The sequence below is a fragment of the Gaeumannomyces tritici genome, assembly GCF_000145635.1.
Source record: "Gaeumannomyces tritici R3-111a-1 unplaced genomic scaffold supercont2.5, whole genome shotgun sequence".
In the NCBI taxonomy this organism is placed as follows: Eukaryota; Fungi; Ascomycota; class Sordariomycetes; order Magnaporthales; family Magnaporthaceae; genus Gaeumannomyces; species Gaeumannomyces tritici.
In genome coordinates this window covers 558,750-582,368 of record NW_008804549.1, presented here as the reverse complement: position 1 = coordinate 582,368, position 23,619 = coordinate 558,750, and the positions used below count along the sequence as shown (strand labels likewise).

The following is a 23,619-nucleotide window of genomic DNA, read 5'->3' as shown; positions in this document are numbered from 1 at the left end:
GTGGCTCGCACCGCGATGCCAGAAGAGGAGGTACGGTGTTCGATTCTAGTATCGGCAGGTGCAAACAACCGGGCTGTTTGTTGACCAGGTCGACCTACCTACCTGTGCATCGGGTGCGCCTTCCAGACGTGCGTGGATAACCTGCAGCCGCGATCCCGAGGAAGGGCACCCCACGTCAATGCGACGATCAACATTCGTCCATGCCTGCCGCACTCTCTGCCGCCCTTTCAGCGCTGTCTCTAGGAAAGCAATAGATAGATACCACGGGTGGTTCGTACCAAATTTGATGCCCGGCCACTCCTTCCCTACTGTAGGACTGATAGGTTTCCGAGGTTGCCTGACTCTATCTCACGAAGCCTACGGAAGCTGGGCGCTCCTTCTGTGCGGGCGATCGCCCCCAATTGTGGGCTGGTGAGGCCAGACCCAATCAATGTTGCGTTGCGTCTGGATGCAAACCAGAAATTGAGGCTCTGTGCTAGCCTGCAGATTCTACAGCCGCTGTAGCGCGAGGACTCAATCGGTGCTCTTGTCAGCCTCTTTAGCGGGATAATTCCATGCGGGTTAAAATGGACCCCTCTTTTGCCGTCGACTAGTTAGCGCCCGCCTTTCCGTGGTTCCGTCCATGCGTCGCCCACTCTTCTATTCATCCATCTAGCTGCCACATGTTTCCGTCTCTTTTTGTGTCCAGGGGCAGAGCGATCTCCTTCAAGCAGTGCGATATCTGGACTCTCGCTCACGGCCATGAGGCCTTCCGACTACTCATTGTCCTTTCTCGACGAGATTGGACCGTCCCCCTCCGACCAAACGGTCGAGGAGACCTGGCGAGATCGCGTTTTCCCACTTCTCAGCCCCGGCACCTTTGAGGCTAACTGGCAAGCAGTCCCCGATCCTTGTGGTTGGTTTTTGGACTCTTCCGGGTCCCGATGTCGCGTCGACCCCAAGCCGCATCATGTGGCGAATTGCCAGGTCGACCTTCAAGCACACGATGGCACGTCGTACCCAGCCACCATTTCGTATGAAGCCGTCGTTTTCGCCAAGGCCGCCTACCTGCGACAAATTTTGCGAGGGGAAGCGCATGTGCACGCCGCTCTGGCGCGCCGGCGATTTGTAGACCAGTATGTGGCGAAACTGCCGGCGGAGTGGAGAGAGGTGATTGTGCATTGTGGTCTTCATCTTTACTCGGACGGGAGAGGCGGGCCGATGGCATCGCCCTCGGCCGATATTTACCAGCCACTCTCCCAACCGCGCAATATCAGGCTCCTAAAGCTCCTGCCAGCCGAGGACTCGGCGTCCATGCTGCAGTGCACGCTCGCCGAATCGGTCTGCTTGCCAGATGTGCAGTACGAGGCCTTGTCCTACGTATGGGGCGAACAGTTGCCCGATACCATGCAGCCCATCCAACTCAACGGCTTTCCCTTTAGTGTGGGGAAGAACCTAGGGGAAGCACTGCGCCAGCTGCGGCCGCAGGCTGGGGACCCAAGGTTGCTATGGATCGACGCGGTTTGCATAGACCAGACAAACCTACAGGAAAGGGCCCAGCAGGTTGCACAAATGGACCACGTTTACCGCACCGCGGCCAACGTTATCGTCTGGCTCGGACTCGAGGCCGACGCAACGGCAGGGGCATTCGACGGCCTTACACATGGGCCCGCATCCGAGGTTCAGGAATTCGACGCCCTGCTGGTGAATGAGGTGACGCTCGAGTTTCCCTTTGTCTCCTCGCGGCCGGGTCAGCCGGGGCCATACGACAGGTATTCCCACAGATTTCCGAGCTCTCCGACGGCCGAGGGAGCGATCGCAATGATTCAACAGGCACTCAGGGAGACGCCAGAGCCGCTGCCAGAAAGCACCCACACGGCTAAGGCTTGCCTGAAGGTTCTTGCGCAGCCGTGGTGGAGAAGGGTTTGGGTGCTGCAGGAGCTCATTTTGGCCAGGAAGGCTACTGTCGAGTACGGGTCGGGCTCGATGCGCTGGCCACTTCTACAATTCATCCTATTCCTTTTTGCCCGGCGGCGCTGGGGCATGGAAGGTTTCTTCATATCCTCCAACGTCCCATCGCTCCGAGAACAGGAAATGGATGTTTTGTTGGAGCTTTCGGCCGAAATCGAAAAGGTGTTTCCTTTCTTCTTCCTGCAACAGAGCTCGGTGCTTGCGAGCAGGATCAAACCCGCCTCTATGGCGGATCTTGTGACGCTTACGCACAAGTTTGAGGCCACGGACGCGCGCGACCAGGTGTATGCACTCGTGGGCCTGCTGCCGACCGAAAGCCGTGAGCGAGTCATTTTTACCCCCAACTACAAGACTGACGCCCGGCGGCTCTGTGTCCGAACTGCGAGGTACTGGCTCGAGAGCACGGGGTCCCTAGAAGTTATTTCAGCCTGGGAAACGGTGCCGAGAGGCTCGGAGGGACATGGCGCGCAGAGGCCCGCACTCCCATCATGGGCGCCAGATTTAATCCGTCCTCACGTCTGGCAGTTTTGCTCTATCCTTATCGGCAGCTTTTCACCGTACAAACCAGTTTGGGAGTATTTGGTTGAGAAGAAGGCGCGGGAGGAGTCCAAATCAGCGTGCGCGAGCGCTCCAGATCAAGGAGCCGCAGCAAAAAATCCGGACTTTAGCACACTGCAACTGTACAACGCGGGTTTCCACCGCCAATCGCCCTACCCGCTAGAGTTCGCCGCCTACGACGAGGTGTTTCTCCCGCGGGGAGTTACGGTCGACTGCATCGTCGAAGTTGGCCCGATGCTAAGCAGTCCCCTTGCCGAGAGCGGGCGGACGTTGTTCCATGAAGGGAGATTGGAAGCAGCCCCGGCCATTGTGAACGAGCTCATGGAAACAATCCAAAGCTGGAAATCGACCGCACGTCTGTCGCAGCCAGGGACCTACCCCTCCACGGGAGAGCCTCTACACGAGGCGTTCTGGCGCACCATCTTCCTCGACCGGTACATCACAAGTGAAAGGGCCATGGACGAGCCTCTGAACCTCGCCCGGTTTGGAAGATGCGAGGGCGAGAATGCTTCCGGGCCCGCCCAATTCGCGGGCAGGTTTCCCCCAACAAACCCTCGACACGAGAGAAACATGGGGCTGGTTCTCGCCATGGATACCTTTTTGCGAGGTCAATTCGTAAAAGTGAACATGTTCTCGTTTTGGATGAGCATGTTCCGGACGTCCAAAGGTTACATTGGAGTCGGGCACCCTGATGCGCAAGCCGGGGACAAGATCGTGGTCCTTCTCGGCTCTCCTGTCCCGCTCATCCTTCGGGATTACCCAGAGGGGCACGTCATCGTTGGACAAAGGTACGCTCGCACACCCCTTGACGATATAGAGGTCCCTGGATACAAACCAGAGGCTTTTGCTAACTTGAATCCGCTTTCAAAACAGTTACGTGCACGGCATCATGGATGGCGAAATCATTACAGCCAAGATGAGCGGAGACAAGGATGTGAAGAAGGAGGAGTTTGAGCAGTTTCGCCTTATATAAGAGGCAGGGCGCTACACAGGGGTGATTGCAGGGGGCTGGGACTGGGCACGGCGCAGGGCTTTCCATATATCTAGAAGCATGCTTTGGCAGTTGCATGTATCTTTGCCTACATCCCTTCTGTTTGCGCAGTCCCTCGTCAAAGACAGGGCGGCCTCTCGTCAGAAACATGTGGTGCCTGGTAAGTCTGCGGCGGTTGGTACTTGACCATCGCGGTAAGTTGTCTGCTTTGGTGGTCAAGCTCCTCGACCCTCCTACGGTCAATGCCCGCCAGGACTTCGTCGTTTGTCGTTGACGACGGGCGCGGCGGCCTCTTGGAATCACAGGCTGGAGGCTCCAAGACTTCGGCTCGGCGGCGAAGATCATCTCCTGGGTTCGTAGAAGAGGCAGCCCCTGCGGCAGCTGTTTCTGCGGCATCGACCACCTGGCCGACGTCGTCCTCGTCGGCATCCACGACCTCGACAAAGGACACCCTTCGCCTATCGAACATACCACTGTCCTCATCGTCGCTGGCTGGAGCTTTCCCCTTCGCGCGCTCCCCGGCCCTCCAGCGGTAAATGCCCGCCAGCCATTCGTCATTCGTCACTGACGACGGCCGCGGCGGCCTGTTGAGCCCCCCAGCCGGCGGCGCCAGGAGGTCGCCTCGGCGGCGAAGAGCATCCCCAGGGCTAGCAGGAGGCGCAGCCCCTGCTGTCCGGTGACGGCTGCTGCTCCCGCCTGGGCGGGGTTCTCCTTCATGGCGCCGCGCCGCTGATTCATCCATCACAGGTGCTCCGTCATCCGGGCCATGAGGCCTGTCTTGGCGGCCGCCGGTTGGGCTCCCGTCTGTAGCATTCGCCTCGCTAGCACAAGCGGCAACAGATACCATCGACAGGTCTGAAGGCAGCGGGACTGGCGAGTACCGCCGTCCGTCATCAGCGCTTGGTTGCTCTTCTCGCTGTTTTCCTATTTTCCGGCTTGTATATGATGGCTTAGTACCCCTTGACACACCCCACGCATTCGCAGCTTCTTCTCTGGTGGCATCGACGGCCTCCTGGGTTTCGGGAGGTGTGGGCGCGCTTGGCCGCTCCCATTTACGGATGCTTTCAATATGGGCGGGCCAGCGGCCCGGTGGCGGTGCAGGCTGATAATCCTTCCGGTAGTCAGGTACCATGTGTGGTGACCTCTCTCGTGCCGCGGATACGTGCCGCAAACGCGAGTACCCAAAGCCAGGAGCATCGCGTACCGTAGGGGGCCGCACAGCTACGGGGTGTTGATAGACGCTGGGATTCCATGGTGTTGGGTTCCAGGGAGTAGGCTGGTTGGGGACGCCCAAGGCGTATTGGAGAGACGACACTATAGCGTTGACGACGTCTAATCTGCCGCGCGCAATTTCTGACATTGGGCCCACCCTCTCTTGTAGCGCCGTCAGCTGGTCGAGGAGCTTCCTCCTCGAGCCCTTGTCGTTGCAGCCAATGTATTGGCAGGCGAGTGTCTCTAGCTGGTCATACCAGTCGCCTTGCTGTGACTGGAGGTCACAGATTGCCCATAGAATCAGGCTGGGGTCTGGATCTCGCAGGGCCAGCAATTTGTAAGCGAGGATCTGAGTTGGAACATCGCCCATCCCCTTGGCCGTCTCGAGCACCAACAACGCCGCTCTGTACCCTGCTTGCGTTATCGGCAGCGGCTCCCAGAGTGGAACTTCTGTTCCAGCCGGTGAATAGACTGGCAGCAAGATAAAACCTGATCCAAAGGAGTATGTCGTCCCTGGATAGTTCAAGTACGCCGGGTTGACTGTGCATGTGTAGGGCACTCTTCGGACTTCTGGGTCGGTCTCACAACCTTCAGCTGCCGCCTCGTAAAGAAGCCATCGTAGATACGCTCGACTTCTCACGGCTTCCGGGTAGTCTTCCATGATGCGCCGCGCTAAAGACGCCGCCAAGGGGCGATGTTTATGCGTCACAGTCAAAACGCCATTCAAAACGGTGATCGGCGGGTTGAGGCACGACTCTACCGCCAGATTCAAGCTCGCGAGGATGGCGGCCTCGGAGTTCTGTGGGCGGGAGCTCAGCGAGCCGGGATCGAAGGGCTGAACTCCCTTGTGGCTGAGCCATGGCATGGCCGGCAGGAGCCAATGCGTCGCTGCGACGAAATCGCAAAGATCCCAAACGCGACCATCATCCATGAGATTGTCCACGATACTACCCCACTGGATCCAACCCACAAGCCTCGACTGCAAGTCGGGATGAAGCCCTTGGTAGCCCAACCGCAAAACCCGGAGAACCAAGACCATTAGTTGGAGCTATTTCATATTCTCGTCCTCGCATTAGCAATGCAATATGGCACGCCGGTCGCCCCGAGGGAGGTAAAGGCAATGGATGAAGTTAAGTCGTTCACCTCGAAATGTTGCGGGGGTGTGTGGAAAGTAAATCCGTCTAGCATTTCTATTGCATCACCGTATGCGCTACTGCGCCCGCCGGTGATGCTTTTCGCGAAGCCCGTTGTGAGCTTCCAACGGAAGCTGAGCAAGAGGCGTGTCCAAGCCCCGTAAGATGCTAGAAGTGTGTGTGGTGGGGTACTGGTTAGAGTGAGGGTGGGAGATTCTGGAGGGACGAGATGAAAAATCACCAGCTTTCGTGAATCCGGGATCGGAAATATATTCCTTGGGTTCCGGGAGCGCCGTAATCGCTTTATAGTCGCCAACGTCGAGCAAAAACTCGGCGTACTTGACGGAGACATACAGGTCGTCAGACGTGTAGGCCTCGAGACTGCAACGAAAGAACTCGTGAGCTGCCCTCACGTCACCAGTACGCCTCAATCGTTCGAAGGTGTCCAACTCGTGGTCGATGTTCGCAGTGATATGAAGCTCGAGGTTGATGGCCACGTTGGCTGGTTCATCTTTTTTTTTTGACGGCGCTGTGTTAGAACATATCTTTCCCGGGCACAATGGCCGGTTGGTCGGCTGCTTACCGGGGTCGCATTTGGAATGGAATCCGGCATTGTCGTAGCTTGGGACTATGACATCGCCGTCGTTGAGGAAACCGGAATCTGCGCTTCGCGAATAGTAGTCGTCAGACTCGGAAGCATCGTCATTATAGCTATCATTTTCGTCATCCCGCCACGAATGGGGACGGGATCTGGCATTATTCTCTGGAGGGGCGCCCGCTGAATAGGAATGCCGCCCGCTGGGGCCAGGCAGCCCGGCGTTGCTGGGCACCAGGTGTCGGGATTGCTGTGGCCCGTGGCTGTACGGATCTCTATTCCACCAGTCGGGCACATGCAGCCGCGGCCCTGTCGCGGATGGGCGCCTCTGCCTGACTTGGACGTTAGGCATGCTGATATGGACGGCGATCGCGAATCGCTCAGGCTGAGGATCTCGTCCGTCTCGGAGCATGAGACAGGGCGGCGATGAGAAATATTTTAAAAAGGGACATGTGAGAATGCCCTACCCTGGCAGCTGGAAAGCCTAGCACACTGGCACTCCGACTGCGCCACCACCATGCACATATGGTGGAACGTTGACTCTGCCTTGCCCACCCGCAGCCTTACCTCAACCCGACATGTCTGGCCATTGGGGGCCTCACTTGTCTACTTGGTAGCCATGAGAACGCGTGCGTCGGGCCGGCTTCTTTTTCCGCAGTGATTTGCTGTATTTTGTATACATGCTAATTTTGCGCAAACTAGACCAGGATTTTGGTGGTTTTTTTTTTCCGTGATCTTGCTTTACTGGAAGGTTCGCTTTACCTCTGTCGCATTGGATTGATGGATCGGTGATATTTCCATTGCAGCTGCGACAGGGGCAGTAGTGTGGTGGCGCGGTAGGTGGGCGATTGAGGCTGGGTCGGCCACATCGAGCTTCGCCCTCCTGTGATTTTCTTCATCTGCATCCGTTATCCGAATTTTTTTCCCCTGCTCACCCCCGTCTCTGGCCCCGATCTTCTAACAGTCCAAACGCCATCTTCCCGATCCCTTGTTCGTTGCCCCGATGGACTGTTCTCCCCCGCCCTCGGCCTCTCTGACTAGCCCGGACAGGACGTGCCCCGAGCTCAAGACGGCGGATTGGGATCGAAAGAGGGGCACGTACAGTTACCACCGATTCGACGACAGGATCCGCGGCCCGGCTTCAGTGGGAGGCGCGGAGTTTGGGAAAGTCCAGGTTGATCTGAAGTGGAACTTTCGCCAGTCGCAATGGGGCTGCATAGACGGCGACAAGCCCGCGGGAATCCTCTATCTTGAAATCGGCTTGCACCAGCAGGTTGACTACAAGCTCGCGTCCATCGTTGTGGAGGTGACGCTGGAGGACATTCCGCCCAAGGATGGCGACAGCGGCCCTGAGGAGGATGTTCCAGTCCAAATGACCGACTGGTTCGGCCCAAAACAAATCCTCGGTCGCGAGCACGTGCAGCATGTCACCAAAGACTCCAAATTCCAGCCAAGCTTGGAGGGATTTGGTTTTGGGATTGGGGGTGTCGGCAAGTCTTCGCAGTCCGAAACTCTCGTTCGGTCGCGCTGGGAGTTCGCCGGACGGCTTAAAAGGCCCAATCGCACCAAGACCCGAACGGTCGGCGGGACGCACTACAAGGTAAGTCATTGTTGCCGTCAACATCGTGCCCAACGAGACTCTGACATGGCACGAATGCCCAGACCCTCCAGTGGACCGTCTCGGAGAATGAACTCGAATCGGCGAGGAACAACACCATGCATGTTGCCTTCACGTTCGAGCACGGCGGCCAGCCCTTCCACATGCACGCCAAAGTGGAGGGGACCTTGAGGAGCAAGCGCGACCGCTTCGTGAACGGCCTACGGAATCTGACGTTTGGGCCCCGGCGTGACCGGCCGGGGGACGTATGGACCACGTATGTCGGCACGTACACTGGCTATCGGATGCCGCTGGACGAGCTGGCCGAGGGCCTGGACCTCGCTATGCAGGAGAGAAACTGGAGGAGCAGGCCGACCGAGGTCCCGGAGCCGCAGCAGGCGACGTTTGAACAGATACAGCCCCCGCCGCATGCTCCTCCTACCACAGAGGCTCTTGCGATCGAGCAAGAACAAGAGGCGGCTAGCGTTTGCGCAGAACAAGGCGAGCCCGGTGTGGCCCCCGCGGCGCACACGAGGTTGTCGCGTCCTGATCCTTTCCTGTATCTGGCTCCGACGCCCGAAAGCGAAAGACAGGACGTCTTGAAGAGGCTTGCAATGGCCGGACAGCCGTTCGCAGCGCCGTCGACGGCCGAGAAAGTGCCCAAGTATCGGCTGGGCATTCCGAGCATGTTCGTGGAGCCGGTCACGTCGACTACCGCTAGCCAACCACCTTCGGAAGTCTCTTCCCTAGCACGCCCGTCTGCCGCATCGACCACCTCCAAAGTCTCGTCGGCAACAACCTTGGTAGATCGCACCGAACAAAGAGCCACTATACGTCGCCTGCCCAGCGTCCCCAAAACACCACCATCCCCACCAGTCCCCGCGCCGGATTTGGTACCGCCGGAGCAAGGCAGAACAGCCTTTGGGATTCTACGGACTGGGTTCGTGGCAATAGTTCGGTTGTATCTGTTTTTTCTAGTCGGTATTCCACTTTGGTGTCTAAGGGCTGGCATCGCGATCGTCGCCGCCGCTGTCATGTTGGTGGGTGGAGTGGAGAGGAGGGCATCACAGGCGCTCGCAAATCACGCTCGGATTTGACATCCTTGTTACATCCAGAATCGGTGCATACTGTTATGAATATTGGGGTTCCACAGATCGAAGTCGACTCACTGGAACGATCGCCTCACTCCGAGGCTGCGAGTGCCAGTGGAGTGGCTGGCCAAGGCTTCGGATATACTCCCAGCACCAAACGTTGACCCGATTGATTTCAAAGCAGATTCTTACGGTGAGTCCGAGCAACGTTGGTTGATCTCACCAGAGCGAGGCCGACGCGAGAATTTGTCAGCGTTGTGGCCCGACTTCATGGAAGATGTCTAACGATAAAAGCAGGCGACATTCACCAGCGAAGGCAACATTACAAGTTTTCTCGGAACAAACCACCAAGGCAGCGCCTCAGCAATCCCCTCCTTCACAATGTCCAAGATCACATTCTACCGCGGCGACGGCTCCGTCGCCATGGCAGGACACCTGCTGCTAGCCTACCTCGGCGCTCCCTACGACTCGGTCCACATGGTCCGCATGGCCCTCGCCAATGTCGACCAGACCAAGGCGGCGAATACCGGCGGCTACGAGGCCGTAGACGGCAGCCTGCCTCACCAAGAATATCGCAAGATCAACCCCACCGGGTTGGTGCCCGCCCTGAGGATCGAGGAGGAGGGACGTTCTACGATAATCACCGAGGTCCCCGCCGTCATCACCTACCTCGCCTCGCTCGCCGACACTGTGCCTCAGGCAACACCATCGTCCGGCCCTGGCCCCAACAGCCTGCTCGGACGCAACGCTGTCGAACGTGCCAAAGTGTACGAGTGGATGGCGTGGCTGGCAGGCACGGTGCACGGGATCGGGCTGGTCGAGATCTGGCGGCCGTACCGGCTCGTCGCCGAAGGGGAGGCCGCCGCGGCCGCTGCACTCAAGAAGCGCGGGATGGAAATTCTGAACGAGGGGTACGCCAGGATCGAACAGCGGATCCGAGAGGGCGATCTTGGCATCGGGGGCGGCAAAGATGGGTACTTCACGGCGGTTGACTTCAACCTCTACGTATTCTGGAGGATTGGCGCCTTGATGCTCAAAGTAGTCAGCGAAGAATCGCACCCGCACTACGCCGGGTTGATGCGCAAGGTCGAGGCGCTGGAGTCGACAAGGAAGGTGTTGGAGGTAGAAGGGAACGGGGCTCTGGCGTTCAAGGAGTGATGTGATGAAGGCGCCGAGAAACAATAGGGCTGAGGAGGGCGCCCGAACGAGACCAGAGGCTAGTAGCATGCAGCCTCTTGTGGGACAGATAAGAAAATGCGACGGTCCATCCAGACAGAACACGTGGAGAGCGCAAGAGGGAAGGTACGCGGCGGCACCTCGATGGGACTGGAGCGGGTGCCTCCGGATGCAGACTGGCCCCATCCTGGCTTCTGCCATGCAGGAGCGTGGGGTTGAGTGGCTGAGTCCGCCGCCACGGCGCTGCGACAGAACCAGGCCACACAAGCCCTGCGCCGGAGGCCCCCAAAGCACGGAACAACGGCACGAAGACGCGGGGGATCGCAGCCCACAAGGGCCGGCAGTGGAGTGGGGAAGTGTATGGGTCTCCAGGGGTCTGAGTTCTGAGCCGAATCCATCCATCTTTGCTCATTCTGACCACTTCCGCATTTGGCACCGTGGCCATCTGAAATAGCCCGGCGGCAGCAGCGATAGGCATCCATTGAGGGGCTTCGGATGAAGTAGCTTTATTATCAAGCCACTTCGTGAAACAAATCTTCTGCAATCCTAACTTATCTAATGTGCCTGCTGAATTAAACTGGCCTGAGATGGTACAGCGAACGCCACGGTCGTGCCATTGGACGCGTCGGGATTCCCTGCATGGAACAATGGCCAGCGCATTCCTGTCAGCTTTCTGGCGGTGAGTCATTTGCCGCCGTCAGTGGCTTCTTTCGGGCTATGCTGGCCTGCAGCCTCCCGGCCCCTACCTAGCTGCCCTGGGGCTGGTTGGTGCATGCCCGTTTCGCGGCTTGTTCAGCTGCACAGACACCAGCCAGGCAACAGCCCCGCTGCCCCGGACGGTGCTGCAGGCAGACCCGGCCGATCCATGCCAGGCGGAGCCCGGAAGAGCGAGAAGACGAAGTCGAGAAGGGGCACTTGGTTGGACTTACAAAAGGGCGGCCTGCGCCCGTGGTATCGGTTTGCTGTCTTTGTCCTCATACTCATCCACTTCCTCGGAGCTTCAACGACTAGACTCCATCATTCTCTCTGCGATTCTTTCTAAAGTTTGATCATTTTCACCAAACCCCAGCCATGGCCCGGACCAAGCAAATAAACCAGGCCCGTGCCAAGGCGGCCAAGAAGAAGTCACAGTCGCAGTCTGCCGCCCCGCGCTGGCGGTCGGCGTCCGGCGAAGAGGAACTGTCTGCCATGCGCCGCGAGGCCGAGCGCCGCAAGCAGATATTTGACGATCGCCGTCGCACCACCGCCAAGTGGAGGGCCAAGATCCCCCAGGTCCGCAAGGTCAACTTTGAGGGCTTCAAGAACCGCCTGCAGCCCGTCGGCGAGCGCGACTATGCCATCGACGTCCTGATGGCCGGCCCCGGCATCCAGTCTCAGATCCGCCGGGAGCAGGGCCGCCGTCGCCGCGAGGACGCCGCCATCCGCCGGCGGAACCTGCTGCTCTTCAAGGGCCTCGAGGAGGACAACCTCGACGAGATCATCGCCGAGAGGCTCAAGGAGGGAAAGGGAGACAAGAAGCAGTCCGAGACCGTTTATGGGCCCGAGTCCGAGATTGCGCGGGTCCGCATCCAGTCTCAGCCCGTCCTGGGCCACCTCACTGCCCTCACCAACGACACGGAGAAGCGGTCCACACCGCGCACGTTCATGAGGCCGTTCCAGACCCTCGTCTACTTCCAGCCCAAGATGCGCGAGATCCTGACCGCGCTCGAGGAGAAGTGGGGCGACTACGAGGACCTCGACGAGCCCGAGACCCCGGAAACTCCTGTCGAGATGGATGCCGATCCCGAGACCATCATCACCGCCGAGGATATTGCTTCCGCCAAGGGCGATGACGCCGAGGAGACGGAAGATGACGTCGAGGTTCCCGACGACGTGTCTCTCAAGTCTGTCGACTCGGACGAAGACGAGGACTTTGAGGGCCTCATGGACAGCCCCGAGGCGCTGGCAGACATGCGCTGCTATGTCGAGTTTGTCGACAAAGAGATCATGCCACTGTACCAGCAATATGATGGCAACACGGCGAGCACGGTCAAGTTCGAGGACCTCTGGTCCCTGTACAGGCCCGGCGACCTCGTCTACATGCCCACGGGCGGCGACCCCGGCGGTCGGTACCACGAGGTCTGGCGCATCTACCGCGTGCGGGTGCCCGACCCCAAGGTGTCCTTCATGGAGACGACGGGCTGGGATTTCTGGGCCGACGACCTGATGCAGTCGGACGACAACACGTTCGAGCTCTCGGCCTACTACATCGACCACGACGGCACCAACCTCGGCGCCGTGCGCAACGTGTTCAAGATCGACTCCTTCGTCGGCGAGCGCGCCATCGAGTCGCTTCAGGTGTACCCGATCCGGTACCGGCACGACCACCAGAAGCTCATCGAGTCGCTCAAGGACCAGGGCCGCAATTTCATGAAGTATCTGCAGGTCGACGAGCGCCACCAGCAGTACAGCGCCTGGACCCTCACGCGTAACCCGCCCAACGAGAACACGCTCATCGACGACGAGATTCTGTTGGACGAGAACTACGACAAGATGTTCCACCCAGAGTTCGTCGAGAGCGACGTCATCGTGGACCTGGCCGAGGCCTACCTCAAGCAGCCCAGCTGGCGGCCGTGCTTCCACAACGTGTCGAACCACGTCTCGGTCGAGTGCGAGGCCGAGTCGGACGAGATGCCGGTCCGGCACTGGGTCGACCGGTCGCGCGGCCTGCTCGCCTACGCGCAGGAGGAGATCGTTCAGAAGAAGGAGGGCATCGAGATGCGGCAGCGGCGCGAGAACCTGGCGCTCGACACCTTCCTGCGCATGCGCGCCGCCGGCTCGCGCACCTTTGAGACCAACCCCAAGGACCTCGAGCTGCGCGAGGAGGACCTGGTGCTGCTGCCCAGGCGCATGTTTGCCTACGCCCTGCGCGAGCGTCAGTTCTGGCCCATCGACCTCAACTTCCTCAAGCCCATCCGCCGCGAGCCAGGCGTGTTTGAGAACCTGAAGATCCAGCGCGACTACAAGGAGGTGGTACGCAGCCTGGTCATGTCACACTTCCAAAAGAAGGCGCTCGAGCGCCGCTACGCCGACGCCTCCCTCGAGGGTCCCGGCCAGGACGTGATCCAGGGCAAGGGCCGCGGGCTGGTGGTGCTGCTACACGGCGTGCCGGGCGTGGGCAAGACGGCGACGGCCGAGGCGGTGGCCATGGAGAACAAGAAGCCGCTCTTCGTTATCACGTGCGGCGACCTGGGCCTGACGCCGAGCGAGGTCGAGAACTCGCTCAAGAACGTATTCCGGCTCGCGCACCTGTGGGACTGCGTGCTGCTGCTGGATGAGGCCGACGTGTTCCTGTCGCAGAGGGCCAAGAACGACATGAAGCGCAACGCGCTCGTGTCCGTCTTCCTGCGCGTGCTCGAGTACTACAACGGCCTGCTGTTCCTGACCACCAACCGCGTCGGCGCCATCGACGAGGCCTTCAAGTCCCGCATCAACCTGTCGCTCTACTACCCGCCACTCGACAAGACCCAGACGCGCGAGATCTTCCGCCTCAACGTGGCCAAGCTGCGCAAGATCGAGAGCGAGCGCAGCCGCATGACGGGCGAGCCGGCCCTCGTCATCAAGGAGGCCGACATCGTCGAGTTCGCGGCCAAGCACTACGAGGACCTGGCCCGCTCCACGGGCTGCTGGAACGGCCGCCAGATCCGCTCCGCCTTCCAGATCGCCTCCAGCCTGGCTCTGCACTCGTACTCGCAGCTGGCCGAGGAGGCGCGCGCCAGGGGCGAGAGGCCTCCGGGCCCGCCCGTGCTGGACAGGAGCCTGTTTGAGAAGGTGCAGATGTCGACCCAGAGCTTCGACCGCCACATGCGCAAGGAGAACGGCTCGTTTGAGTCGCAGCTGCCGCACCGGGGGACCTTTGCCGAAGATGACTGAGCTTGATGATTGAGTTGACGCCCAGCGGTGTTTGGGTGTCTGTATGATGCCTTCTTTGGGTTTCCTTGGGTTTCCACGCGGCGTTTGAGCAATTAAATGATCTGATTTTCTCTGCGGCTTCCCGGCGGTGTGATACGTATGCAGTGTGCCGGCCTTGCTTGATGCTTCTGATGCCCATACAGCGAGACAGCCATGTAACGCCAAGGCTAGTGTTGGATATCAGCAGCGGGTAGATGCCTTGCGGTGGTGCCTCTACCACCACGCAACGGAAAGCGACTCTTTTTCATCGTTTGACACTCCCAATGCTTCCATGTGACGCTGCAAATCTGATTCTCTCGCCGCTCCGCACTACTCCCTGCTTGTCCTACGCGAGGGTGCGGTGTCGTAAATTCCCAGCCATGTATATACCGCTGGACTTTTCCCCTTCCTACCCAAATCCCTCCCTGGCCCTCACCCGATACATCACCACAGCGCTACCTCTTCACAAAGAGCATGACCTAGCCCCTTCTATATACATTTTGACGTACAACCTTATTGCCCCGACTGCGGCGGCGTGCTCTTTTCTTTCCTCCTCTTCCCGTGCCCTGTTCCTTTCCTCCATATATAGGACCTGACCCTAACTTGACCTGCACCTGTTATTTTCCTGCAGCTGAGAGCCATTCGACCCGACAGAAAACAAACCTCGTTCACACCCTTCGGCCAATATATAGAAGTCCGAATTCGACTTTCCAGCCGTTCCAGCCTTTCCAGCCGCGTCGGTGCCGCACGCTGCTTCCCGTCCCACAGTCACTTGCGTAGGTGGCTCTTCATCCCCCACAGAAATGCTTCAACGCATATAAATCGCCCTGCTCTGCTATGGGTCACATTTGACGTTTTCGCATTCGCCGGCTGTCCCTGACGATGATGTGACCTCGCGCGACTACTTGTACAGATTCCCCCAACGCCGAAACCCACGAAATCTCGCACGTGCATGTCGCGCAGCTGGATCGTGGGAGGTCCGACTTTATCTGAGGCGACAGTTCCTGCAAGTTACATACGTACAGGACGTTTATTTCGGCGGCCCACACGTTATCGGTAAACGATTGCCCGCTGAACACGCGGACATGGTTTCCCGAGGCTGGGCTTGGTTCGAAAAGGACTTCATGGACCTGCAGATTTGCGACAGGTGGGATGCTAGCCCTGTCCGCACGCGCCTCGCCAGTTCGCGCCCGGCCACCGGGGGAGCCTCTATCGAATGGTGACGGATGCTGCCGCCCTGCGCGCCCACCTTAGGGTGGGCACTTCCTGGTGTTCACCCCCATCCAGCCACAGTGGTCAGCACTCCAGTAAGGACCTGGTTTTCCGCGATGGCGGTTTCTTGAAGCTAACGTTGGTGGTTTGAAGTCGACTGCCGCGCCGTCAAACAGTGGATACGGTCGAACCGGGCTCGCGCCACACCTGCCAAAAACGTACTGCCCAATCTGCATGGAGGCAGATCTTCACAGCCAGCAACTTCGCACTGGCTGGCTCACGCCGAACGCCGCCCAAGGCGCCCTACCCAGTGACCGAGAGGGCGGACGTAGTCCTGAGCGAGTGCAAGCAGATACTATGGGAATCGAATGCTTCCGACCCATCGACACGGTGTGATTGTATTCCGACGCCGAGCAGGACGCGTCCGAGTGAGGGCGGGCAACGGCGGAAAAGAAGACCGACGGCGGCCGATCAGCAACCAGCCAGAGCCGGGGAGACTTGTGCTGCTCCATTGGCGACAACGAACTATCGCCATGACTCCAATGTGATTGACGGGGCTGGCTGTGTCGTCTGTGTCGTCTGTGTCGTCCTTTGCCTCGGGGATTTCCTTTCAACATCGACCTCCCGCTGATGCAAGCTATTTGGTGGGCGCATGGTGGTATAGCTATTCCCGACGTTGGCATAACGCGGATTCGGGCTCTCATCAACCTCCTGGTTTGGGAAAACCTCCATGTCTCTTCCGTCACCACCCGTCCCTCAGCTCGCTATGGCCTGCACTATTCGGCCGCCGGCAATGGCAGAACCGATACAGGCGCTGCCGCTCTTACGCCGAGGCTGGACGGGGACCGGAAGGTCCTCGCCGTAGCGGGTGGGGGAGGTCTGTCTTGCGCCAAGCCATCGGCTCCCAAATTGAGCGCGAGGCGCGTTTGATGCACAGCAAGTGCATTGGACCCGGCCGCTTTGCGCGTGCCGCCCTCGCCGATGCTGCCACATCAGCGAATTTGCCAAGACTCGAGCCCGCGGTGGCTCGGAGCCGGATACGCGTTATCACCCACCTCCGATCCGCGGCTGAAGGGGCCGCAGTGCCAAGGCCGCGGCTGGACGAGGTGCCGAAACCCGCCGCCCCCCTGACAAGAGCAAGCACAGGTGGCCGCTGCGGCAGTTGGCACACGCGTGCAACAAAGCCAACACGAGATACGGATATCTCGCGGGGAGGGACGGCATCTTGGCATGCTGCTTCACCGAGTCCGCGGCGCAGGGCGAGAAGGTATGGCAGGTGTCCATGATGCCCGTCATGTGGACGCAGCACGGTGACCAGAGGTGGGGCCCAGGCACGTGAGTGCACGACCCACCCCGATGTGCCACTTTCCTATTCTGGTATCGCCTACAGGGATACCTCACACACCTCCCTTGGAATCTGATGGGCTTTCGCGAGCGCCAGTCCGGCGCGGCTGACGATGAGTGACGCCCGGAGCCCCCCGAGCAAGGGCGTAGCGACAAATGTTTCTCCCTCACGACCTTCATCGCGGGCAATGCGCCGCACGTCGACAGCTCATGGGATTTGTCGAGGCCCCTTCCTGGGATGGCTGATACGAATGCTCTATTCCCAGTCCCCCTCTCACCATCTTCATCAGAGCCTCCCTCCATCAACCATCGACCTCACCGGCCGTCCCCTACCGCGCAGGCCGGCCCGGCCTGGGGTTTCCTACCCTGCATCAAGCGATATGTCAAACATTTACACAGGAGCTCTGTTGGGATAAGTCGAAAGGCATTCCGCAGCACGACCAACTGTCCACCGACAAGGGCAAAAAGGCAGCTGCTGTCACATGGGACGACGAATCCGAAGAGGAAGACCATGTTTCCTAGCTGATATAGGAATATATTCATCACGTCACCAATCTACTACACGCACTGCTTCTTTGTAGGAGAACTCGTCCACACGGGCATGGCCACGAGCGGGGACTTTTGATAGCTACAGGATTGATGAAAGGGCGGCAATGGGCCCTGTATGCCGGCAGCATCGTGATTTAAAAAAAAACACACACACACACACACACACACACACACACACACACACACATCATCATCATCATCATCATCTTCTTGGTTTGCCGTCCTCGCCATCCTGACGTAGAAGTGATTGGGGACGTCGCGAGAGGTTCCCTGCATTGATCTGTCTCTGTCTTAGAAAATCATGTCCTAGAAATGGAGTTACTTGGGACAGCGTCATGATACCCTCCAGCCCGAAACCACATCGAACAGTGTATCTGTCCCACCAACATTGCCAGGGAAAACCACATATGGGATCCCCGCCCACTTCGACTCGGGCTCGTCGCACCTCCACAGCGGCACGCCCGCGGCCGCCTGGCCCACGATCTCGGCCCGCTTGAACCGCAGACCCTTTGTGGCCATGTCGGACGAAGTGATGCCTCCCTGACGGCTGTGTTAGCGGGCGGCCCCTCTAGTGACATGAGACGCAGACATACTGACCTTTGCAATTATGTATCGCGGCCTCGTGTCGAGATTGACCAGGAACGACACCGGCGCCGCGGCGACCATCGACCCAATGTCCAGACTCCTCGCCGCGTCCGACCCGACGATCAGCTTCCGACTGGTCATTACCAGCACGTCCTGGCCCCTAGTGATCTCCCTCTCGGCCTGCTCGATCGCCCTCCTCACCTCCCCCGACACGCTTTTGCTTGTAAAGCCCTTGTCCTCCAGCAACTTCTCGACGTCCAACACGATTGTCGTCAGGGCATCCCCGCTCCGCCGCGTCAGCGCCTCGAGCTGCGCCGTCGTCTTGGGCACGTACGAGCCCGCAATCACCAGCCCACCTGCGCCGCCCCTCGCAAACCCAAGCTGCGCCGCCGTCACGGGCGGGATGGGCGAGATGCCCAGGCGTGAGGACACAAAGGCCGCGCCCGTCCGGAACAGGTACCGCCGTCCGTGCTCGGCCGCGGCGCGCAGCAGCGCCAAAACGGCCACGTCGACGTCCTCCTCGGCGGCCGCGTTGACGATAATCACGTCGCCGCCGCCGCGGGGCAGCGACAGCAGCCTCTGCAGCACGCGGTCCACGCCGTCGGGCACACGGATCTCGGACGCGAGCTCCAGGGTGGCGACGCGGCCGCGCGGGACGGCGCCGGCGCTCTTCTCGGCCACGTACTCGCGCAGGTCCGAGTTTGCGTAGCCAAAGGTGGCGTCGCGCGCAAAGGGCGTCTGGGCCGCGGGCACCAGCGTCGCCCCGTCCTCGGAGGCGACGTAGTGGACCCCCGCGAGGGTGTAGCGCCCGCCCTGGAGGAAGAAGGGGCAGAGGACGGTGGCGTCGGGCCTGCCGAGGACGGCCGAGGCGGCGTCGCACTCGAGCGGGAAGTGGCCGCGCAGGGTCGAGTCGCCGCGCAGGACGACCTCGAAGGAGACGCCGCCGGCGGACGCGGCCGCGGCCAAGAGGTTGGTGCAGATTTCGGTGATGAGGTCGCGCGCCGGCGCGGGGTGCAGGGCGCGGCTGTTGGTCAGGATGAAGAAGCCGGAGCCGGGCCCGGTGCGGCGAAACTCGGCGGCGAGGGCGGCCTCGTTCCAAACGGCCAGGACGGGGATGCCGTGACACGTCTGCGTGCCGGTCGGGTCGTCGTCCAGGACCACGAGGATGGGGATCTTGGAGCCGCCCGATGCGAGGACCTTGCGGATCTCGGCGCGCGGGTTGCTGGCAGTCAGGGGTGGGAGCGCGGCCAGGGTGGCGGCCAGGTCCAGGGGTGGAGGGTCGTTGAGTGACGCCATCTCGAGTGCAGGTTGGTGGGTTTTGTGTCTTTGTGGAAGATCAGTCGGGCCCGTCAGTTGCAACGATATGGTTTTGACGACAACTTCCTACATGCTACCTATGTACTCGCAGCAGAGTGCATGGCTCGACGGTATCAGTCTGGCAGCCACAGGTCACAGGCCCACGCGGACTTCTCGCCGAAGTCGCCGGCGGCCACCGAAGCTCAGTGGGGCAGCACCGTCAATCGTCATGGCCCGGCCCGGTTGTTTGGATACGTCTTCTTGTGTTGATTTTGCTATCCTCTGCTTGCGTTGGGATGATAGAATTTTGTTCTTGGGCATTTTCATACCTTTCATGTTGCCTCTAGTATTGATCCCATCAGGACCCGTGTAGACACCGCCAGGCCTCTCTAAGTGGGTCGGTAGGCGTATTTAGACTCAAAATCACCCACAGTTTCCCGGCTTGGGGCTCAGCCCAGGTGGCTGCCACACGCTGGCGCAAGCGATACCGACACTGATCTCGAGTCTCCCAAGCCTGACTCTGGACGGCCAAGGTGCGGAGACGTGATGGCGTCGACGAACACCCAAGCTGGCCGCGCTGCCCAGGTTCATCATCATTTGTGGGGCGACATTCGTCCAGCTTGGCTGGCGGCATGTCGAGATGCTGGGACTGGGCGCGTTAGTTGGTTTGGTTAAACCCTCCCCATGCCCAGAATTCCACTGCAGTCAGGACGACTGCATGGCCGTCTCTGGCCAGCTTGGCTCCTGGGCGAGTCTTGGGCATCACTACCAGTTTGACGGGCCCCCTCACCCTCGAGGGCACGCCATTCCACCAAATGCTTCTCCTTGTCCCCATGGGGTAGCCTGCTCGGCTCTCGGCAGAAAGGAGGTTCGCCTTGAGTTTATGTTCTCTAGGCATGCCGAGATGTCTGGACCTCACCTCTCGCTAGCGGATATAAAATCCGCGCCATCGCCTGCCTCATCTCACTGTCGCCGACGTCGATCCTCATGGGCTTTCTTGCTCGCTTGCAAGTGGCCATTCCCTTTGACTGTCTACTATTTGGCTGCCTACTCTAGCGCCCTGCGCAACCATCTGTAGTCATGTCTTCTTTTCTGCAGCGCGTCGTCAAGAACGACGCGATGCGCGAGGACCCTCCCGAGATCTACGGCTGGAGAGTCTATGCGCTGGCCTGCTCGGTGCGAGACAGTTCCCCAAAGAACGTACGTATGACCGAATCACTAACACATCCACATCCTCGCAGGCATGCTTCTGCGGGCTTATTTTCGGCATCGACACGGGTGTCATCGGGGGCGTCGTCCGCATGGACGAGTTCAAGGAGTGAGTTTGTCGCAAGGCGCCACCACCACAAGGACTCGCTAACACGGCTTCCCCCTCCCCAGGCTTTACCAGCTCACGGGCAGACACGTCAGTGATCTTGAGAGGGCCAACCTCAGCGCCAACATCGTGTCCACGTCACAGGCCGGCTGCTTCATCGGGGCGCTCCTCGCCGCCCAGACTGCCGACCGCTGGGGCCGCCGCCCGGTGCTCATCTGGGCGGCTGGTGGCATCAGCATCATCGGCGTAATCCTCCAAGCCACCGCTTCCGGTGAGTTCCTTCCCCCTTGGCGGCCAAGGAAGGAAGAATCAAGTTGGCTGGCGACTGACTCCCATCCAGGCCACCTCGCTCCCATGTACATCGGCCGTTTCGTCAGCGGCTTCGGCACCGGCTTCGCGTCCATGGTCAACCCGCTCTACATCGCCGAGAACGCGCCGCGTGCCATCCGAGGCGGCCTGACGGGCATCTACCAGCTCTTCATAGTTTTCGGCATCTTCATCGCGTACTGGATCAACTACGGCTGCCTCCTGCACGTCTCGGGCACGGCGCGCTACATGATCCCGCTCGTGATCCTGGGCGTGCCGCCGGGGCTCATCATGGTCTCCATGTACCTCTGCAACGAGAGCCCACGCCACCTGGCCAAGCAGGACCGCTGGGAGGAGGCCCAGGAGGTGCTGGTGCGCATCCACGGCCTGCCCATCGAGCACCCGTACGTGGCCAAGGAGTTTGCCGAGATCCGGCACGCCATCGAGTCCGAGAACGCGCTCCTGGACGGCGCCGGGTGGCGCGGCCTGACGAAGGAGATGTGGACCATCCCGGCCAACCGCAAGCGGGCGCTCATCTCCATCACCCTAATGTTTTTCCAGCAGATGACCGGTGCGTTGCTCACGTGCCCACAGAGAGTGCCCACAGACACAGCTGGTGTTGTGCTAACAAGGCTTGCCCTGTGTAGGAACCAACGCCATCAACTACTACGCACCTCGCATCTTTGCGTCGCTAGGCGTGATGGGCGCAAATAATGAGCTGTTCGCGACAGGCATCTATGGACTGGTCAAGCTAATCGCCGTCGTCATCTTCCTCATCTTCGTTGCCGACTCCCTCGGCCGCCGCCGATCGCTTTTGTGGACCGGCATCGGCATGGGCGCGACCATGCTGTACATCAGTGAGCAAGACACTCACTCTGTGCACTGCCAGTCCCGTAAGCACGCCTGATCACGTCTAACCATGTCTCTCCCAAAATAGCCATCTTCATCGCCGTCGCCCGCCCCACCGAAAGCAGCGGCCCGCCCGGCGGCGCGGGCTGGGTGGCGCTCATCTGCGTGTTCCTGTTCGCGTCCATGTTCCAGTTCGGCTGGGGCCCCGTGTGCTGGATCTACGTGTCCTTCGCCGCCGCGACGCAGTGGCTCTTCAACTTTGTCGTCAGCCGCGCCGTCCCGCCCATGCTGGAGGAGCTCGGGCCGGGCGGCTACGGCACCTACGTCTTCTTCTCGACCTGGTGCTTTCTGATGGTCATCTTCGTCTGGTTCTTCATCCCCGAGACCAAGGGCCTGAGCCTCGAGGCCATGAACGAGCTGTTTGGGTTCGAGGAGGTCCTGGGCCGCGGGAAGGACGCCGAGGCCGAGTCGGTGGACAGGGCCGGTGGTAGTGAAAAGAAGACGGACAGCGACGGAGTGCCTGCTATAACAGAAATGGAGGGATCGAGGCCGGGACAGGGGAAGTAGGTTAGTGGAAGTGGCAGGGCCACAGAATATAACTTTTAACGTGGGGTGGATGGACGACGGAGAGAAAGGTGTTGGAAGGAATGGTAAATATTTCAATCCACCCAAAGGTCGCCCGTCGTCGCGCGAATGCGGAGCAATTTAACACGCTAACAAAAAGACGTCCGCGACAGTTGTTTACCTGCCACCTTAGTAAGTATGAACGAACTAAGAAAAAAAAGAAGAAAAACAGAAAGGGAAAAAGAGAGGTTGATGGCCTGCATTACAGGCGCACCGGGAATTGAGCCCGATGCGGGGGTCGAACCCGCAACCTTGAGATTAAGAGTCTCACGCTCTACCGATTGAGCTAACCGGGCGAACTCCGATACGGGGAATCGAACCCCGGGCTCGGCAGGACTCAGGACGGGAAGTCGGTTGAGAGTGCCGGATGTTAACCACTACACCATATCGGATGATCGCTTTTGTTGCCGAACCGTCCCTGGCGCGGGTTTATATGTGCGCACGCCCTTGCGTGGTTTAGGGTTGGGCAAAATCCAACTCAAGATATGGGAGCGACTCGTGCGAGCATGACGTGCAGACGGGAACTGACGGATGGGGCGTGGGAGTGGAGTTCCCCGGATAAAGGCTTGTTCAGCGAAGCCCGACGTGCACCAAAACCCTGCTGACACCGCCACTTACCGGACGGAGCGCAGCGAGGGGAGGTAAGCAGGTGGAAGCAGGGTTTTGGTGCGCGGAGGGCGTAGCTATTCTTTACCTGGGTAATTTAACAAAAATGCTAACAAAGGTTTTTCCTATTTAGGATACAATTCGCACTTTAAATAGCTTTCGACCAATTCCCGCACGAAAATCCAGCCATTCCGGTTCGAAATTGGTTAATTTTAATGCTAAACAATGCGGCGGGGGAAGGGGTCGTAATGGTAGCCCTTTGCAAAAAAAAAGCCCTTCGCAAAAAAAAAGCCTTTCGCAAAAAAAAAAGCTTTCCGCAGGAAAAAAGCCTTTTGCAAAAAAAAGGGGGGTCCAGGGGGTTTCCCCCGGAAATTACGCTTTAAACGTTAAAAATTTAAATAAAAAAAACGTAATTGGATTTGCTTGTTTAATTGCTTAAAGCCATTAAAGCAATTAAAGCGATTAATGCAAATTGGTGGCGGCGACGTTGTTGCAATTAATTTAATTAATTTTATCGTTAACTATCGCGAAATTTGGCTTGGTGTTTTGGCCTTTAATTAGTGCTTTAAGCGGGGCTTGTATCTTAAAGCAATTAAATTTACTGTTAAATTTATGTTAGGAGCACGGGCGAGACCGCCCGGCAGAAAGCGGGGAGCGTCAGATGCACGGGCGAGACCGCCCGGCAGAAAAGGAGGAAGGG

At 59.4% G+C, this 23,619-nt stretch overlaps 8 protein-coding genes and 2 non-coding genes across 10 annotated transcripts; 6 read left to right on the top strand and 4 right to left on the bottom strand.

Moving 5' to 3' along the window:
• The first annotated feature begins 632 nt into the window (after positions 1–632).
• Positions 633–3,613, top strand: GGTG_09180 (hypothetical protein). Its single transcript, XM_009227024.1, has 2 exons — positions 633–3,296; positions 3,382–3,613. Exons 1-2 carry the CDS (start codon positions 742–744, stop codon positions 3,479–3,481), a joined length of 2,655 nt encoding a protein of 884 aa, XP_009225288.1. The 5' UTR covers positions 633–741; the 3' UTR covers positions 3,482–3,613.
• On the bottom strand, positions 3,388–6,860 carry GGTG_09179 (hypothetical protein). Its single transcript, XM_009227023.1, has 4 exons — positions 6,428–6,860; positions 6,086–6,355; positions 5,855–6,012; positions 3,388–5,759 (listed from the first exon to the last, which is right to left on the bottom strand). Exons 1-4 carry the CDS (start codon positions 6,849–6,851, stop codon positions 3,618–3,620), a joined length of 2,994 nt encoding a protein of 997 aa, XP_009225287.1. The 5' UTR covers positions 6,852–6,860; the 3' UTR covers positions 3,388–3,617.
• A 582-nt stretch (positions 6,861–7,442) lies between these two features.
• Positions 7,443–9,038, top strand: GGTG_09178 (hypothetical protein; the record flags this gene model as incomplete). The annotated part of the gene is made up of 5 exons (XM_009227022.1): positions 7,443–8,039; positions 8,102–8,700; positions 8,787–8,839; positions 8,913–8,929; positions 9,015–9,038. 5 exons carry the CDS (start codon positions 7,443–7,445, stop codon positions 9,036–9,038), a joined length of 1,290 nt encoding a protein of 429 aa, XP_009225286.1.
• A 470-nt stretch (positions 9,039–9,508) lies between these two features.
• Positions 9,509–10,285, top strand: GGTG_09177 (hypothetical protein; the record flags this gene model as incomplete). The annotated part of the gene is made up of 2 exons (XM_009227021.1): positions 9,509–9,607; positions 9,644–10,285. The coding sequence occupies 2 exons, from the start codon at positions 9,509–9,511 to the stop codon at positions 10,283–10,285; spliced, it is 741 nt and encodes a 246-aa protein (XP_009225285.1).
• An 863-nt stretch (positions 10,286–11,148) lies between these two features.
• GGTG_09176 (hypothetical protein) lies at positions 11,149–15,389 on the top strand. Its single transcript, XM_009227020.1, has one exon. The coding sequence runs from the start codon at positions 11,375–11,377 to the stop codon at positions 14,213–14,215; it is 2,841 nt and encodes a 946-aa protein (XP_009225284.1). The 5' UTR covers positions 11,149–11,374; the 3' UTR covers positions 14,216–15,389.
• Positions 15,390–16,374: 985 nt separating this feature from the next.
• On the top strand, positions 16,375–17,311 carry GGTG_09175 (hypothetical protein; the record flags this gene model as incomplete). The annotated part of the gene is made up of 3 exons (XM_009227019.1): positions 16,375–16,385; positions 16,529–16,780; positions 17,056–17,311. The coding sequence occupies 3 exons, from the start codon at positions 16,375–16,377 to the stop codon at positions 17,309–17,311; spliced, it is 519 nt and encodes a 172-aa protein (XP_009225283.1).
• A 360-nt stretch (positions 17,312–17,671) lies between these two features.
• GGTG_09174 (hypothetical protein) lies at positions 17,672–19,219 on the bottom strand (the record flags this gene model as incomplete). Its single annotated transcript, XM_009227018.1, has 2 exons — positions 17,672–17,878; positions 17,936–19,219. The coding sequence occupies 2 exons, from the start codon at positions 19,217–19,219 to the stop codon at positions 17,672–17,674; spliced, it is 1,491 nt and encodes a 496-aa protein (XP_009225282.1).
• Positions 19,220–19,908: 689 nt separating this feature from the next.
• On the top strand, positions 19,909–22,318 carry GGTG_09173 (hypothetical protein). The gene is made up of 5 exons (XM_009227017.1): positions 19,909–20,537; positions 20,600–20,805; positions 20,875–21,411; positions 21,488–21,697; positions 21,778–22,318. The coding sequence occupies exons 1-5, from the start codon at positions 20,521–20,523 to the stop codon at positions 22,254–22,256; spliced, it is 1,449 nt and encodes a 482-aa protein (XP_009225281.1). The 5' UTR covers positions 19,909–20,520; the 3' UTR covers positions 22,257–22,318.
• A 218-nt stretch (positions 22,319–22,536) lies between these two features.
• Positions 22,537–22,609, bottom strand: GGTG_20183. The gene has a single exon. It is a non-coding gene; the product is annotated as a tRNA-Lys (tRNA).
• Positions 22,610–22,612: 3 nt separating this feature from the next.
• On the bottom strand, positions 22,613–22,705 carry GGTG_20182. The gene has a single exon. It is a non-coding gene; the product is annotated as a tRNA-Glu (tRNA).
• Positions 22,706–23,619: the final 914 nt, after the last annotated feature.

Excerpts from the sequence above, each read along its gene's own strand:
- GGTG_09173 (XM_009227017.1), top strand. Across the intron at positions 21,412-21,487 it reads GTTTTTCCAGCAGATGACCG|GAACCAACGCCATCAACTAC; the intron begins GTGCGTTGCTCA and ends TGCCCTGTGTAG. Across the intron at positions 21,698-21,777 it reads CGCGACCATGCTGTACATCA|CCATCTTCATCGCCGTCGCC; the intron begins GTGAGCAAGACA and ends CTCCCAAAATAG.
- GGTG_09176 (XM_009227020.1), top strand. The coding sequence starts at position 11,375 with ATGGCCCGGACCAAGCAAATAAACCAGGCCCGTGCCAAGGCGGCCAAG.
- GGTG_09179 (XM_009227023.1), bottom strand. The coding sequence starts at position 6,851 with ATGCTCCGAGACGGACGAGATCCTCAGCCTGAGCGATTCGCGATCGCC. Across the intron at positions 6,356-6,427 it reads CCATTCCAAATGCGACCCCG|ATGAACCAGCCAACGTGGCC; the intron begins GTAAGCAGCCGA and ends CAAAAAAAAAAG. Across the intron at positions 5,760-5,854 it reads CACCCCCGCAACATTTCGAG|CTCCAACTAATGGTCTTGGT; the intron begins GTGAACGACTTA and ends AATATGAAATAG.
- GGTG_09180 (XM_009227024.1), top strand. The coding sequence starts at position 742 with ATGAGGCCTTCCGACTACTCATTGTCCTTTCTCGACGAGATTGGACCG. Across the intron at positions 3,297-3,381 it reads CACGTCATCGTTGGACAAAG|TTACGTGCACGGCATCATGG; the intron begins GTACGCTCGCAC and ends CTTTCAAAACAG.